We start from the raw sequence: 14174 nt of genomic DNA on the forward strand, positions 1-14174 counted from the left end.
TCTATTACTAAAATAAGTGAATTTCACAAATGCAGAAGAATTATGTCCTTAAATTTTTCAGTGATTCTGGGGGAAACTATATAATGTAGAATAAATCAAAAAAAATTTTATTTCAAAAATTTTCAGCAAGAGTAGTTGTTTCGTCAAAAAATACTGACATATTAATAGCTTAATAGAAACCTATGTGTTTTCCTAAATTAACAGTTAAGTATACAATTTGTTAATGGTACCAATTTATGAACTTGCTCATTGTTTTTCTCCTCCCCAAGCTCCAACCTCTCTATTTTTAGCTAATATATATGCACATATATATGTATATTTATTAAACATGTGCACACATCCAAAAAATATACCTGTGTCCATATGCATGTACAAAATTCATATAATATGCTTTAATAGATTAAACCTGCATTGAGACTTTTGATATAATTACATGAACATGGAACTTGGAAATAAACTTAATATAAGTAAATATCTAAAAAATAGCAGAAGATATTTATCTAACAGAGAGAGAGACATGATTTAGATGAAGCAAAACAATTGTATTTCAGACCTTTAAAGAACTTTATGATAAGAGAACTAGCTACTACAAAAACAGTATTTATTATATTTACTATACTATATATTTAATTTAGGTTATTTTATATACTATAAAGTAGATGTAAATCTAATGCAACATCATCATATGATAATATTACATATGTACTTATGTGAGTGTGTATATATATATATATATATATATATATATATATATATATATATAGTGATCACTTTGAGTCTTTCTAGCCTTCCAGTTCTCAACTTCTATTATCTGTGAATTCTAAGAACATGCTCATTAGCACATAATCTTGTCAGACTAAATCTAGAAAAAAGATTTGGCACTGAAAAACAAGGGAGAAGGGTGGAGAAAAAGTTGGAGACTTTGTCAAATAGGTCAATGTGTCAAATGATAAATATTACTGTGTAGTGTATTACTATTATTCATTCTTTTTAAAGCAAGTAGAATACTGGAATGCATAAACAGGAGTATAGCGTGTAGAACTTAAGCTAAATATGAATCAATGACTAATTCTATCTGCCCAATCAACCAGACAATAACTTTGCATTAAAGCTACCAAAGAAAGGTTCCTACTAGCCCTTAGGCAATTTTACAAGCAGACTTCATGGAACGGTTAAACATTTGCATGAAATGTAAGCTGAAACCTGAACTAGTAAAACTGATTTCCAAATGGCAGGTGTGTGAAAGCACCCCCTGCATTCCCTGGACAAAATGAAGACATTTGGAAAATAAACATTTTCCCCACTGTCACACTCTATCACATTGTGATGATGTGTGTGATACAGAATAAGGTATCATTTGGTATTTCACCAAATTTCTAAACCAAATCAGCTATATAGCAAATACATATAAATACACACACATACCCTCACTCCAAGAAGTATCATCAAAATTTAATATTAATCTTCAGAATAATAATCTAATAATTCCAGGAACTTTTGATTTGTGAATTCATCTCATTTGGTCGACCCACTGCCCCAGCCCATGCCTATCATTTTCTAAGCAAGATACCTCTGGTTCTTTCTTACCTGCAATCTGACTCTGTCCTTGTGGATTAAAAGGACTTGGTGTGGAGTTCAGGGAGGGCCGTGGGTTCTGAGTCGGGACACCTACTCTCATACCGGGATGAGGAATGCGCCCTAAATCACTGAGGCGTTCAGAGAACAAACTAGGTTTAGAGTCATCAAGCTTCTGTCTGTGCCCTGGAAACAGCAAATCATAAAAATAAAAGCATTATTAATATAGCTGAACAATTCACCATATCAAATGTATGTGTGTATATATAAATATGAATGTTTAAGAACTACTAATAATTGTACTTTAGATTTGTTTGATTATATAAGGCCTCTAATCTAAAATTAGTTTAATAAGCATTATGCCAAATATCTATAGATGAAGAAAATCATCTTCATAAAGGGAAACTGATTTCCCTAAATCACAGTGTATTTACAATAGAAATGATAACAAGGTTACCACCTTCTTGTTCAAGTATTCTATGAATGAGACCACACTCTCCCCTCACTGAAATGTCCAGAAATAAGATTTGTGAGCATTACGGTTCCCCCAAAACTGATTTTGTCTGTCTTTTCTTGTTGTAGCTTATAGAAGAGAGGAAATGAAATTGAGATCCCAGAGGTCCTCTGTATGTGAAAAACTATCCACAGGAGAGAAAAGAATGGCATTAAAGAGACCAGGACAGCATGGTAGTGACCACAATATCAAAGAACAATTTTTCAAGAGAAAGATTTCATTCTTATTTTTATGTTACCTTTCCTGTCACCACTAGAAATCTTTTTCCAAAAAAACTGAAACACAAAACTGGAGCCCTCTAAGAGGAAAAAATAGACATTTCATCAGACCATGAATTTAGAGAGTGAAGGGACCTTAAAATTCATAAAAATGCAACATTTTCATTCTACAGATGAGGAAACAGAGACCCAGAGGGGTTAAATGATTTGCCCAAAACCGCAGAAAGTCAGTGGTAGAGTGAGGACTTAAGTCCAGGTAATCTGGCTATATGTATAGTGTTCTTTCCATTATATCATCAATCAAGGAACTCTGAAGGCCTCAAGAGGAATCTACACTCTCTGATGTGATTCAGGTTAAAATCAGGTGGTTTCTTACAAGATATGTGAAAAGGGCTACTTGAGGGGGGGGGGATTTCTTTAAATCCCTGCTAAAAAAATCAACTTTCTACTAGATTTTTCTCAATTCTCCTTAATGCTAGAGCCTTTCCTCTCTATGTATTATCTCTAATTTATCCTTTATATATCATGCATATACATGGTTATTTGCATGTGGTCTCCAACATTAGACTGTGAACTCCTTAAAAGTAGGGAATGTGTTTTTTGCCTTTCTTTGTATCCACAGTGCTCAGCACAGTGCCTGGGACATCTAGGTGATAAATCTTGACAGATCTAGGGGAAAATAGTAGCAAATTACTGTGGATAGTGTATGTAGAGGAGGAACAGAAAAAGAGAGAGAGATGGAAAGAGACAGAGAGACAGAGAGAGAGAGGAGGGAGGGAGAAAGAAAGTCGCCTCTACTAGTCTTTCTAAGCTGTTTAAAATCCAAGAGAATTTTGGTGGCATATAAAATTAACACGTCCCTGTGTTACCAAATCTGAAAAAGAACAGAGATCAGGATGGGCTTTGGACAACTGAAGTACAGAAAAACAGCAAAGAGTCCTACTACTAAGCCACAAACTAAATATGAGTCTATATGGCGCTGTTGTTTAAAAAACAAGTTGGATGTTTGGATATATAAATAGAAGTATGTCATGCAATCCTCCCACAGGACTCTGCACTGGGGAGACCTGTACTAGGAAATAATGTCCAGTCCAAACTGGACTGGGGCCCTGACAATGTTTTTAGTAAAATATGAAGAATTTGAAAAGGGTTCAAAAGAGAGCAACCAGATGGATTAAAGGATTACAAATTTATTCTATGAAAGAAAGCTAAAGAAGTTTAGATAATTTGCCTTAAGGAAAGGAAGTTTTGTTAAACGGGGGATTAATTTGCCTTTAGGCACAGACGGAAATATTGTCCAGGAGATGGTAGTTAGCAGTAACTGCATTCCACTGACACTGAGCACAGCACGAGAGAGATGGCCGAGACCCTATTAAGACAGAGTTAAATTGAACATTTGAATTTCCCAACTATAAGTTGTCTCCAGAAGACAAATTCCTCATTTTATTTGCCCCAAAATGTCTTTTCCTGTCTCCTTATTCATTGACTACACAGCCCAAAGAAAACAGACAGGAAGCCAAGACACAGTAACATGAGTGTAGCTGTCTCCACAGTCAAGCTTGTTCCAACGAGGTCCATTAGCTGAAATGTGCCCCGCCACCCACTTCCTGTCAGTACAAGCTTGAAACGTCTGGTACAGCACCGGGATTGAACCTGAAAGAATTAAGGATCCAGGGAGAGTCTCATTCAAACAGGATAAGAGTTTTTTCCTGATTTGTCTTATCCCTTTCTCCAACTTATATAGACATCTCAACCCCCAAAAGGAATGTCAAGAAGCTACCTAGGATCAATTATTTGCCTTTTTTTGCTTCATTTCATAAATAAAGACACCTCAGGCTCCAAGAGGTTATATGATTTGTTCAAGGTTAGGACGAATTCTGGTGCAGTTCTTCTTCTATTATGCCTTTTGAATTTGGGTGCCTTACCTCCTACCAGTTTTCTCTCATATCCTTCCAGAAACCATTTACGACAATACTACAGAAATAGTTACTCTTAAGCCCTGGGTATACTGAGTATGCAAGACAAATTTTTATTGCACAGAAAAGCTATAACAAGTATATGTTATAGAATAAAATGACCCCAAGGAGCTACTAGAGAAGGGAAAGGGTCCTGTATGTGCCAAAATGTTTGTGGCAGCCCTTTTCATAGTGGCTAGAAACTGGAAGATGAATGGATGTCCATCAATTGGAGAATGGTTGGGTAAACTATGGTATATGAATGTTATGGAATATTATTGTTCTATAAGAAATGACCAACAGGAGAAATACAGAGAGGCCTGGAGAGACTTACAACAACTGATGCTGAGTGAAACGAGCAGAACCAGAAGATCATTATACACTTCAACAATGATACTGTACGAGGATGTATGCTGATGGAAGTGGATTTCTTCAACATAGAGAAGAGCTAATCCAATTCCAATTGATTAATGATGGAAAGAACCAGCTACATCCAGAAAAGGAACACTGGGAAATGAGTGTAAACTGTTATTTTTACCTTCTGAATCCAATTCTTCCTGTGCAACAAAAAATTCGGTTCTACACACATATATTGTATCTAAATTATACTATAATATATTTAACATATATAAGACTGCTTGCCATCTGGGGGAGGGGGTTGGGGGAGGAAGGGAAAAAATCTGAATAGAAGTAAGTGCAAGGGATAATGTTGTAAAAAATTACCCATGCATATGTACTGTCAAAAAATGTTATAATTATAAGATAAAATAAAAAATTAAAAAAAAAAAAAAAGAATAAAATGCATCTTTATTTTTCCTAAAATGAAGGTCTTCTCTTATAATTGAGTTGACCAAGGGCCTTCAAAAATCCTTTGCCAAAATGTCTTGTTGGACCCATATGTATTGTTGAATCATTATAACACTGTCATAGCATTATGTTGGGTTATTTTTTTTTTTTAGTTCAGAGGCTATATTTTATTTATCTTTGAATTTCCCTTAGTTCCTAGGATGATATATTACATATAGCAGATATGTAATAAATAGTTCTTAAATACTTATGTTCCTCCAAAGTTATTGATAAGATGTTGACACAACTTAAGGACTATAACACATGAACAACAAGAAAAAAAAGCTTGCAGGTGCTTTTCAGGAATTAGTATATTTGGGGAATAATTTAAGGGAAAATTCCTACTCAATTGTAAATCCCATGAAAGATAGGGACTCATTTTTTGTATGAAAAAATAGGTTTATTACAGAGAAATAATATGCACATGAAACCCCTAAAGTTCACAATTCATACAGAGGTAAAGAAAAATTCACAAACAGGAGAAAACACAAATCTCTACTCAAACGTGGCACAGGAGGGAAAAAGATGGAGTAAAGATGGGAGAAGCAAGGAGTATGGAGGGTAGGGACTCTTGATTTAATTATCTTTGTAATCTCCAGTAGTATCTAGAACAGTGTAAAAAGTACATGTGACAATTTAATAAAGGCCAAAGTGAAATTTAGAGGCAGAGGGAAAAAATGTTGAGATCTCAGAGTCTCTTTTTTGTCTTGTGACTTTCTGTGAAAAATAAAGCCATGAATTTATGAGAAGCATAATAAACTTTGTCTTTGTTTTCTATAGCTATTTCATTGGTTTATGCTGATAGCTTGGTAAGTGGTGAATTCAATGCACTGGTCTGGAAACATATTGATGTTTTCTTTTAACCTAACACTGCAGGGAACAGTACAAGAAAGACTGAAGGACTGGGCGAGGCACAATGGAAATTTTGAGAACAGGTGAAATGTTAAAAACCTAAAAGATCTTCTAGAAATTATTTTTCCAGGCTTTGTTACCAAATCTTTCCGGACACACTGAGCAGCTGCAGGAACATACATTTCTTTTTTTAGAGACCAGAAAAAATAAAAATAAAAAACAAGCAGCCTGTCCCCTTCCTAACCCTGTATAATTGTGTTACATTGAGGAGCCAAAGCAGGATAGGTGCCTCATCTTTCATCCATGACAAAACAAAACCTCTAAGACCAAACCACATTAGAGTAACACTTGAGTGATGAGCCAGGAGGATAAGATGTTCTTATGTCTTGGGCAGCCAACAAGCTTCCCTGGAGAACTGGAACCAAGACTACAAAAGGCCAATTTACTTGAATCTTTGTGCACTTTACCATGCAAGGAGACCTAAAGAACGTGTTCAGACACTAAAAAGAGAATAAATTCCAAACAGAAGTGAAAGAAGAAGAGAAAAAAATCTGCTATATAGTTGAAGTTCTTAATATCCAAATTGTCTTTCATCTTAATATTGAAATCCATCTTGAAAAAAAATTTCCTACTTCTTAAGAATGGATAAAAGTTATCATTTTATCTCAAACTTTCTATTATCATTTTCAAACCTTGCTTTCTTCCTCCTCCCCCTTACTTCAGTGTTTTTGGGAAAAGAAAATTCTCTTTATAGACAGGCCCATTTGGGAACACAAGTGCTTCCTAGTAAAAAAAAATAATACTAGTGAAATTCTGCTAATCCAAAAATTCCCCTGAGTTCTAAAGTAAAATTTGTTTATAGTAATACTTGAATATTATGCAATCCATTTAAAGCCATACAGAGATCTGATCCCCAGTTTCTGACCCCCAAATCAGTGCTCCCTCCACTGAGCCATCTTACAATCCGTGGTTCATGAAGCTCCTGCAACTTGAACCATATGGCTTCTGTAGTTCATGGTTCATTGGTTCCTGACAGAGCAGCGTTAAGTCCTATTGGATGAAATAATGTTCAATAGCACATTTAAAATAAGGGATAACTGGCCTGGGGGAGATTGAGAGTTTGAAGAAAAAATTTTTCCCCTCAAACGCTAAATATGTTTGACTGAATGGACTTTTGTTACTTGCCAGGCCCAAAAGAATAAAGCGTTATCAAAAGGTCACTGCAGTCACACATTCACAAGGAGGACAGCACAGGCTTCTAGTTTCTAAGTAGCTGTTAAGTCTGTTTAAGGACACTGAGCATTTGGTCAATTATTATCTTCCCAGCCCAGCTCTTTTCTTTATTCCTAAAGCAACTCTGAGAACTAAAGATTTTTAAAATAGTCAGGCTACAGGAGAGAACAGTACAAGTTGCTAGTCAGTCTTCTTTATGCTCTTAAGGCCTGGAATCTAATTTTAATATATATATTTATTATCGATACAATAATGCCAGTAATAGTTGAACAAGGAATCCAAACAATCCAACTCAATTTAATCCACCAAGCATGTATGAAGGGCCTACTATGTGCAAGTATTCAGTGCTGGAGATGCAAACACAATTTAAAGCCATTTTTGTATTCACGAAGTTGCACTTTTCTAAGGAATACAAACAGAAGAGAAGTATGTATGAAATTATTGGAAGAGTAAGAAAGCTAACACTTAGGGCAGTAGCTCTTAAGCTGGAATCTGTGAAATATATACAAATATATACACAGATATATATATATATACACACACACACACACACACACACACACATATATATGTATGTGTATATATAGATATAGATATAGATATACATATATCACACGTATGTATGTCTATTGCTTTCTTGTGATAAAATTACCACCGGATTATAAAAAAAGTAGCAGCTATACTATATAAGACAAAGGTTCTTAATCTGGGATCTGTGAAACACATACATATATATACATATACAGACACACATATGTATGCCTATTGCCTTCTTGTAATAAAATTACTTCAGGATCATAAAAGAGCAGCATGTGTATGAACACAAAATATATACATGCATGTATATGTATATATGCATATATTTAATTGAATATAAAAACATATAATATATAAAATTGCATTTCAATATAATCTGTTTCCTTTGTTTTCTGTATTTAGAAATATTATTTTGAGAAGGGGTCCATATGGTTTACCAGAGTCAAAGGGGTCTGTGACACAAAAAAAATTTAGACTTTTTCTAGTCCAGGATCCCTAGATCAGATTTATAGGAAAATCACATAAGCTAAGCTAAGGATGGGTTCTAAGGGACAGAAGTGAGGAAGGAGTGCATCAAGAAGAACTAGATGCCTTGACTAGCATTATAAACACATTGGGTCAATACATGAGGGTCTTAGCCATCTATCTTAGGGCCTTGGTGGGCCTCTTTACAATTGCAAAGAAAAAAATATAGAAAGGAAATTTTAGCCATGGCTTCTCAAACTATATTTATAAGAAACTGAAAGCAAGCCATCTTTCCTAAAGTATACTCAGTGGAATTCTCAGCTCACCCTGGTACAAGAGGATTCCATTGTGTTGATTTTAAAGGCATTGTCATTCAAGAAAATTTCTTTTTACACTAGTTTTAATATACAACACCCTATGTTGCTACTCTTTTATAATCTGAAGTAAATTTTTATCACAAGAAGGCAATTCCATAAAAATCGAATTCATGAACAAAAATATCTTAATTAGGAAAACAAACCATTAACTGATCTTATTGGCAAAAACAAGATAATAAAATTCAATTCAGTATTCATTAATTCTGGACTATGTGTGAGGTTCCTCCCTAGAGACAAAGGACAGATGCAAAAAGTGGACAAAGCTTTGACCCTGCTCTCAAGGGGCTTACAATCTAATTTGGAAAAAAGGAAAAAAATAATGTTGATGACGTCTGAGGAGAGAGAAGGGAAGAGGAGATAAACAAAGACCAATGAGGGAGGGGAAGGAGAGGGAAGGAGGAAAAGAGAGCGGAGAGAGACAGACAGACACAGGCACAGAGACAGAGAGAGGAGAGAGACAAAGAGAGAGACAGAGAGAGATACAGTGACAGAGACAAAGAGAAATATATATATATATATATACACAGAGAGAGGGGGGGGGGCAATGATTTAATCTAGGCAATATAAGGAAAAATCTGAGCAAAAGACAATCACTTTCCTCTGGAAAGTTCAAGGAGCATCAGTTCAAGGTTCTTGCAAGACAGGTTGGTGTTCGATGATTCAGGAACGGCATCATTCTTCCAATCTCTTGACATTTCCTGTTTTAAAACCTCGCCTTGCCTCCATGAGACCCAAGCCACGCCAGACACAAGGCGGTCTGTGTTCTGACCCCTTTCCCTCCCTTTCTCTTGTGTTCTCTGTAAGTCTAGGCCTTGGCAGCCAGGGAGCACCCCCCCCCCCGCAGGCCAAGCCTTCAGCTTGCCCCTCAAGAAGCAGCTGTAACCTGAAGATATCAACACGTTTCACACTCCCAATCTACTGCCAGTACAACTGTCTGAGGACAAACTACGGTGCAAAAGCACATAGATATCCGAGTCAGTCCACTGCAAATTTTCGTTTAGTTGGTAACGTGAGTACCGAAGAACTTGTATCAGAGCTACAATTTACAGTGTGAAGGTACAAGTGAATAAATATATACCACTCCAAAGTGAATCTGAAGAAAAGGATAAGCTAGCAGAGCACAGTGAAATACTTTGCAAACTTCTCAGCATTCACAGAGCCTAAAACTGATTATAAAGACTTTTTGAATGAACAGGGCTAGACTTGTTGAGAGGACATGTTTGGGGTCCTAGCACTTCCATTTAATAGCTGTGAGACTATGAGCAAAGCACTTATTTACCCTGTAGTTATAATTGCCTCATTTGTAATGTGGGTAGTTAGTCTTCCCAGCTCCTAGATCTAGATCAAAGATCTGCATTCTGCACATGTGTGTATATATGTATGTACACATACACACATATCTATATGCATATTTATGCATGTGTTAAAGATAGGGGAAGGAATGACTGGTTTTAATCTATACCAAACATACTTTCAAGGCAGGATATGTTTTAGTATATCTTAAGGGAATTCCTTTTTTTGTTGTTGATTTGAGGCAAGAATTTGACAGTCCAGAATATATACAGAAAAACTGTTTAGAGCAAGACATGAGTAGTTCAGAGCCAAAAATGTTAGAGGAGCATAAGCATTTGGGTTTCTACTCTAAAATTCTGACACTGTTCTGTACATTCCTAGAAATGTACCATGCCCTTTAGGAGAGAGAGAAGGGATACTACTGCAAAGGGGAGAAGTGAAACCCCTCATCTGTTTAAGCTCTACTGTGGACATTCTAGCAATGTTTGAGTGAAGGTCTGGAAATTACAGACCTATAAATCCAGCTTCCAAAACTGAGAAATACGCAGGGTCGGAGGCAGTCTTCAAATAAAAATGTTTTCAAACATTTTTAGAAGAGAAAAAAAGTACTGATAAAAGAAAGTGGCATATTATCTGGTACAAATAATTTTGTTCATGAACCGAAAAAAAATTTAAAGGCCTCTGACCATTTAAAAATTATTTTGGAGGGAGTTATCCTAATGTGGTTTTTATGGATACATATAGTAAATCTGCCTGCTACTTCCAAAAAGATATTTAATCATGTTTTTTAAATATTGTGGTGGATAAGAAAACATAATCATGGCAAATAATAGTGAAAAACCAAAAATAAAAGTAAAACTTTATCTTTGGAAACTGTCTCATCTTTTCATCTTTTTTCAACCTTCAGTATATATCTACATAGATTAAACATAGACTGTAAACTTCTTGAGATCAGGAACAAGGTTTAATTTATCTCTGAGGTTCTTATACCCAGTACACTGTCTTGAACTGTTCCAATGAAATTTTATTGAATTAGTTGACTAGCTAAGCAAGAGTTTTGTTTTTGTTTTTACAACATTACAACATTTACAGTAAAAGTCACATTATCTTAGCTCATGGGAGAACTTGCTATTTTTCCTACTTTGTCCATTGAAAGATGAACTGTTTTCTCCAAAAAAAATGTCATTAGAAAACAATTTCCCACTGTGAGATTGATAAGTCTGCAATTTTCACTGGGAAAAGTTGCTGACTCACAATTCTCCTTTGGAGTATAATGCTTAGTTTAAAACAAAATCTATTTCTGGAGAAGGTCAACAAAAATGGACTCAGAAACTCTCATCATTTTTCTAGATCGTAAGACCTTTGATTGTTTGGCAGCCAGAAGACATACTAAGTAATTAGCTTAATTGACACCAAAAAGACAGAGCCCTCCATTAGTCTGAAGAGCTCAGATACAGTAGGAGATGAAAAAAGGATAACTCTAGATTTATCTTATTTTTTGCTCTAGAAAGACCCACAGGAATATAAATCAATTTCCAACCATGAACAGTAGCAAGTTGCCTCTTCTTAAGCAACATTCCAAAAGGAGTCCTATTAATAAAAGTATTGATTTCTGAACATTGAAGAGAAAGAGACAGAGAATAATAGAGACAAAGACTACAAATCTTCAAAAGTCCATCTTCAAAAATTGATTTAGCTATCAAGCACGTGAGCCTCAAAGTTCATCAAGAAAGGGGAGGAGAAACAATTTTCACCCAAGAGAGCAGGTTTGGAGATTTTCCAGTCTCTTGGGTAAATATGTAATTATGGGAAGAAAAATATAATCTTACTCAAGAGACATAATTACATAATTAGGCCAAGAACTCTGTAGAAAAACTTAAAGAAAAATCATGTGGCTGAGTACTACATTTATTCAATAGCCCCTTCTAATAATTTCTTTGGAATTTTTTTTAATTACTGGGGTTTTTTCCACATAATATGTTATTTTATATTAGTGACTGAGGAATTCATTATCCCCAAATCACCAGTATATTACCTGTTACATATATTGGTAACAAGAGACTAAAGACCCCAAGACTTTTAGCAGTAAGTGACTAGAAAACCAGCAACAAATAAATAACTACAGATAAGTTATATATACCCATATATGTACATATAAAATATAAATGTAGGAACTGAAAAACTTTCATCTGTCTGTAACTAGAAACAAGTTCCATGAATTTTAGCCCTAGAATAGGAGAAGGAACAACAGGCCTATTCACATCTGGGGCTGACAACTTCCATGTCAGATTTTAGGCTGTGTCAAATCGTAAACATCTAAGAAGAAAACTTCTGGAAAAAAGGACAGGGTTATTAAGCCATGCCAGTATCAGTCACGCCTCAGGAACAACATTCTGATGATCAGATGCTTGGTTATATGTACTTTTCCTGAATTAAGTGATTCAAAAACTTGTTTTGTTGCACTTTAAAAGAAAGGAAATACTTACGGGAATTGAGAAGAATAGAAGAACAGAAGAAAATAGTGGAAAGAGAAAAAGCAGGGGTATAACAAGCAATTTGTAGGCTCAGGAGAAAATGAATTAAATGCCAGCTGCCCGGATGAATAGATCTAGCACACATTTTTTTTTTCACTTTAGCATTCTTTACCCAGGATTGTACTTCTCCAACTATAGAATGTTCTTATGCCTTCTATCTAACCTGGTACCAGAGTGTGGGTCATTATATTTTTCTTCCAACTGCTCCCAAATTCAATGTGTCTGCTCAAGGTTAAACTCCTATCCAGGATGGTATCTTTCCACCTCCCTAGAATTACTTTATTAAAATGCTTTCAAAACTAAAAAAGACTTTTCAGTTTTTCAGCCTAAAATTTTTTTTAGAATTTTTAAAAATTCTTAATTTTAAATTTTTAAAATTCTCAAATTTTTTTTTGGTCTTAGGACCTCCACTAGACTCTTCAAAATTAAAGAAGTTTGTAAAAAAAAATTTTTTTTGTTTATGCAGATTAAAGCTATTGCATTTGCCATTAGAAATCAACACTAAAAATATTTATTAATTTAAAATAGCAAAAAATGTGTTTAAACATTTTTATGAAAAATAAACCATATTCCCCAAACAAAAAATAGTGAGAAATGGAATTGTTTTACATATTTTTGCAAGTCTCTTTAACATCTAGCATAATAGAAGACAGCTGGATTCTCATATCTGCTTCTGCATTCAGTCTCTTGTGATATGTTCTTTTGGTCGAAGTATATGAAGAAAATCTATTCTCACAAAGATAGATTGTTAGAAAAAGAAGAAGTATTTTTATAAGCAAATAGTGTCCAGTATTATAAAAAGAGGGATTTTTTTATCTCAAGGATCCCCAAAATGTTTCAGGGACCCCTTGAGGATCTCAGACCACACCTGGACCACCACTGATCTAATCCAACCAAGGTAAAACTAGCAGAAAAACCAAGATTTCCTAACTCCCAGTCCAATCTTCTTTCCGCTATACCAAACTGCATGAGAGAAAAAGAATTGTCCCCCAATAAAAGTTGAAGAAAAGAAAAAAGTGGAAATTTAATTTATAACTCTTATTACATCCAGTCAGTACCATTTACTTTGATCATCTCCCAATTCACTCTCAGAATCATGGAATTTCAGAGTTGGAAGGAAACCCAGAGTCATCTGGTCCAACCTGTATCTGAACAGGAAACCCCTCCACAATATTCCCAGCATAGGGTGATCCAACTTTTGTTTGGAAACCTTTCCTTTTTTTTGGGGGGGGGTGCACCGTTCTCTGCCTCTGGGACCAATCTTACTCTCCTTTTGTCTTACTCTAACGTTAGTAAGATTTTCTTTATGTTAAACCTAAATTTAGTTCTACAACTTTCATTAGCTGCCTTTAGTATGCTCTGGGGACCAACCAGACAGTCTAATCAACGTGAATGACTCTATCTCTCTGAGATCTCATCTCTCTCCCACTTCAATCCCAATCTCATCACGTCCTTCACCTTCATGTCCATTCCCAGTTCATTCACCTGATCTGATCTTGGCTATCCCCTTTCAGATGAGTGTACTCTAATTTATCAGTACTAATAAGGCAAGTTAATTCTGGAGTCAGGAAGTCCTGAGTTCAAATCCTGCCTCATCTACTTAATAGCACCTATTTCCTAAAGTTGATGGGAAGATCAAATAAAACAATATTTGCCTGCCAAATAGTAGGCACATAAATGTGTATTCACTTTTTCTTTACTCCCTAAACCTTATACTCAGAATTAATTGCAATACTTTAGATATGTTGTGACCTAGAACACATCATCTCCCTAGT

General features: G+C 35.2%; 1 protein-coding gene across 1 annotated transcript in view; it reads right to left on the minus strand.

Moving 5' to 3' along the window:
- Nucleotides 1-14174, minus strand: part of RUNX2 (RUNX family transcription factor 2) — a 256627-nt gene that overhangs the window by 71292 nt on the left and 171161 nt on the right. The window contains exon 5 of the mRNA XM_074310757.1: nucleotides 1588-1761. Coding sequence (XP_074166858.1) covers nucleotides 1588-1761 — 174 coding nt within the window. The remainder of the gene's footprint in view (nucleotides 1-1587; nucleotides 1762-14174) is intronic.

The sequence above is a fragment of the Sminthopsis crassicaudata genome, chromosome 4, assembly GCF_048593235.1.
Source record: "Sminthopsis crassicaudata isolate SCR6 chromosome 4, ASM4859323v1, whole genome shotgun sequence".
NCBI classification, from domain to species: domain Eukaryota; kingdom Metazoa; phylum Chordata; class Mammalia; order Dasyuromorphia; family Dasyuridae; genus Sminthopsis; species Sminthopsis crassicaudata.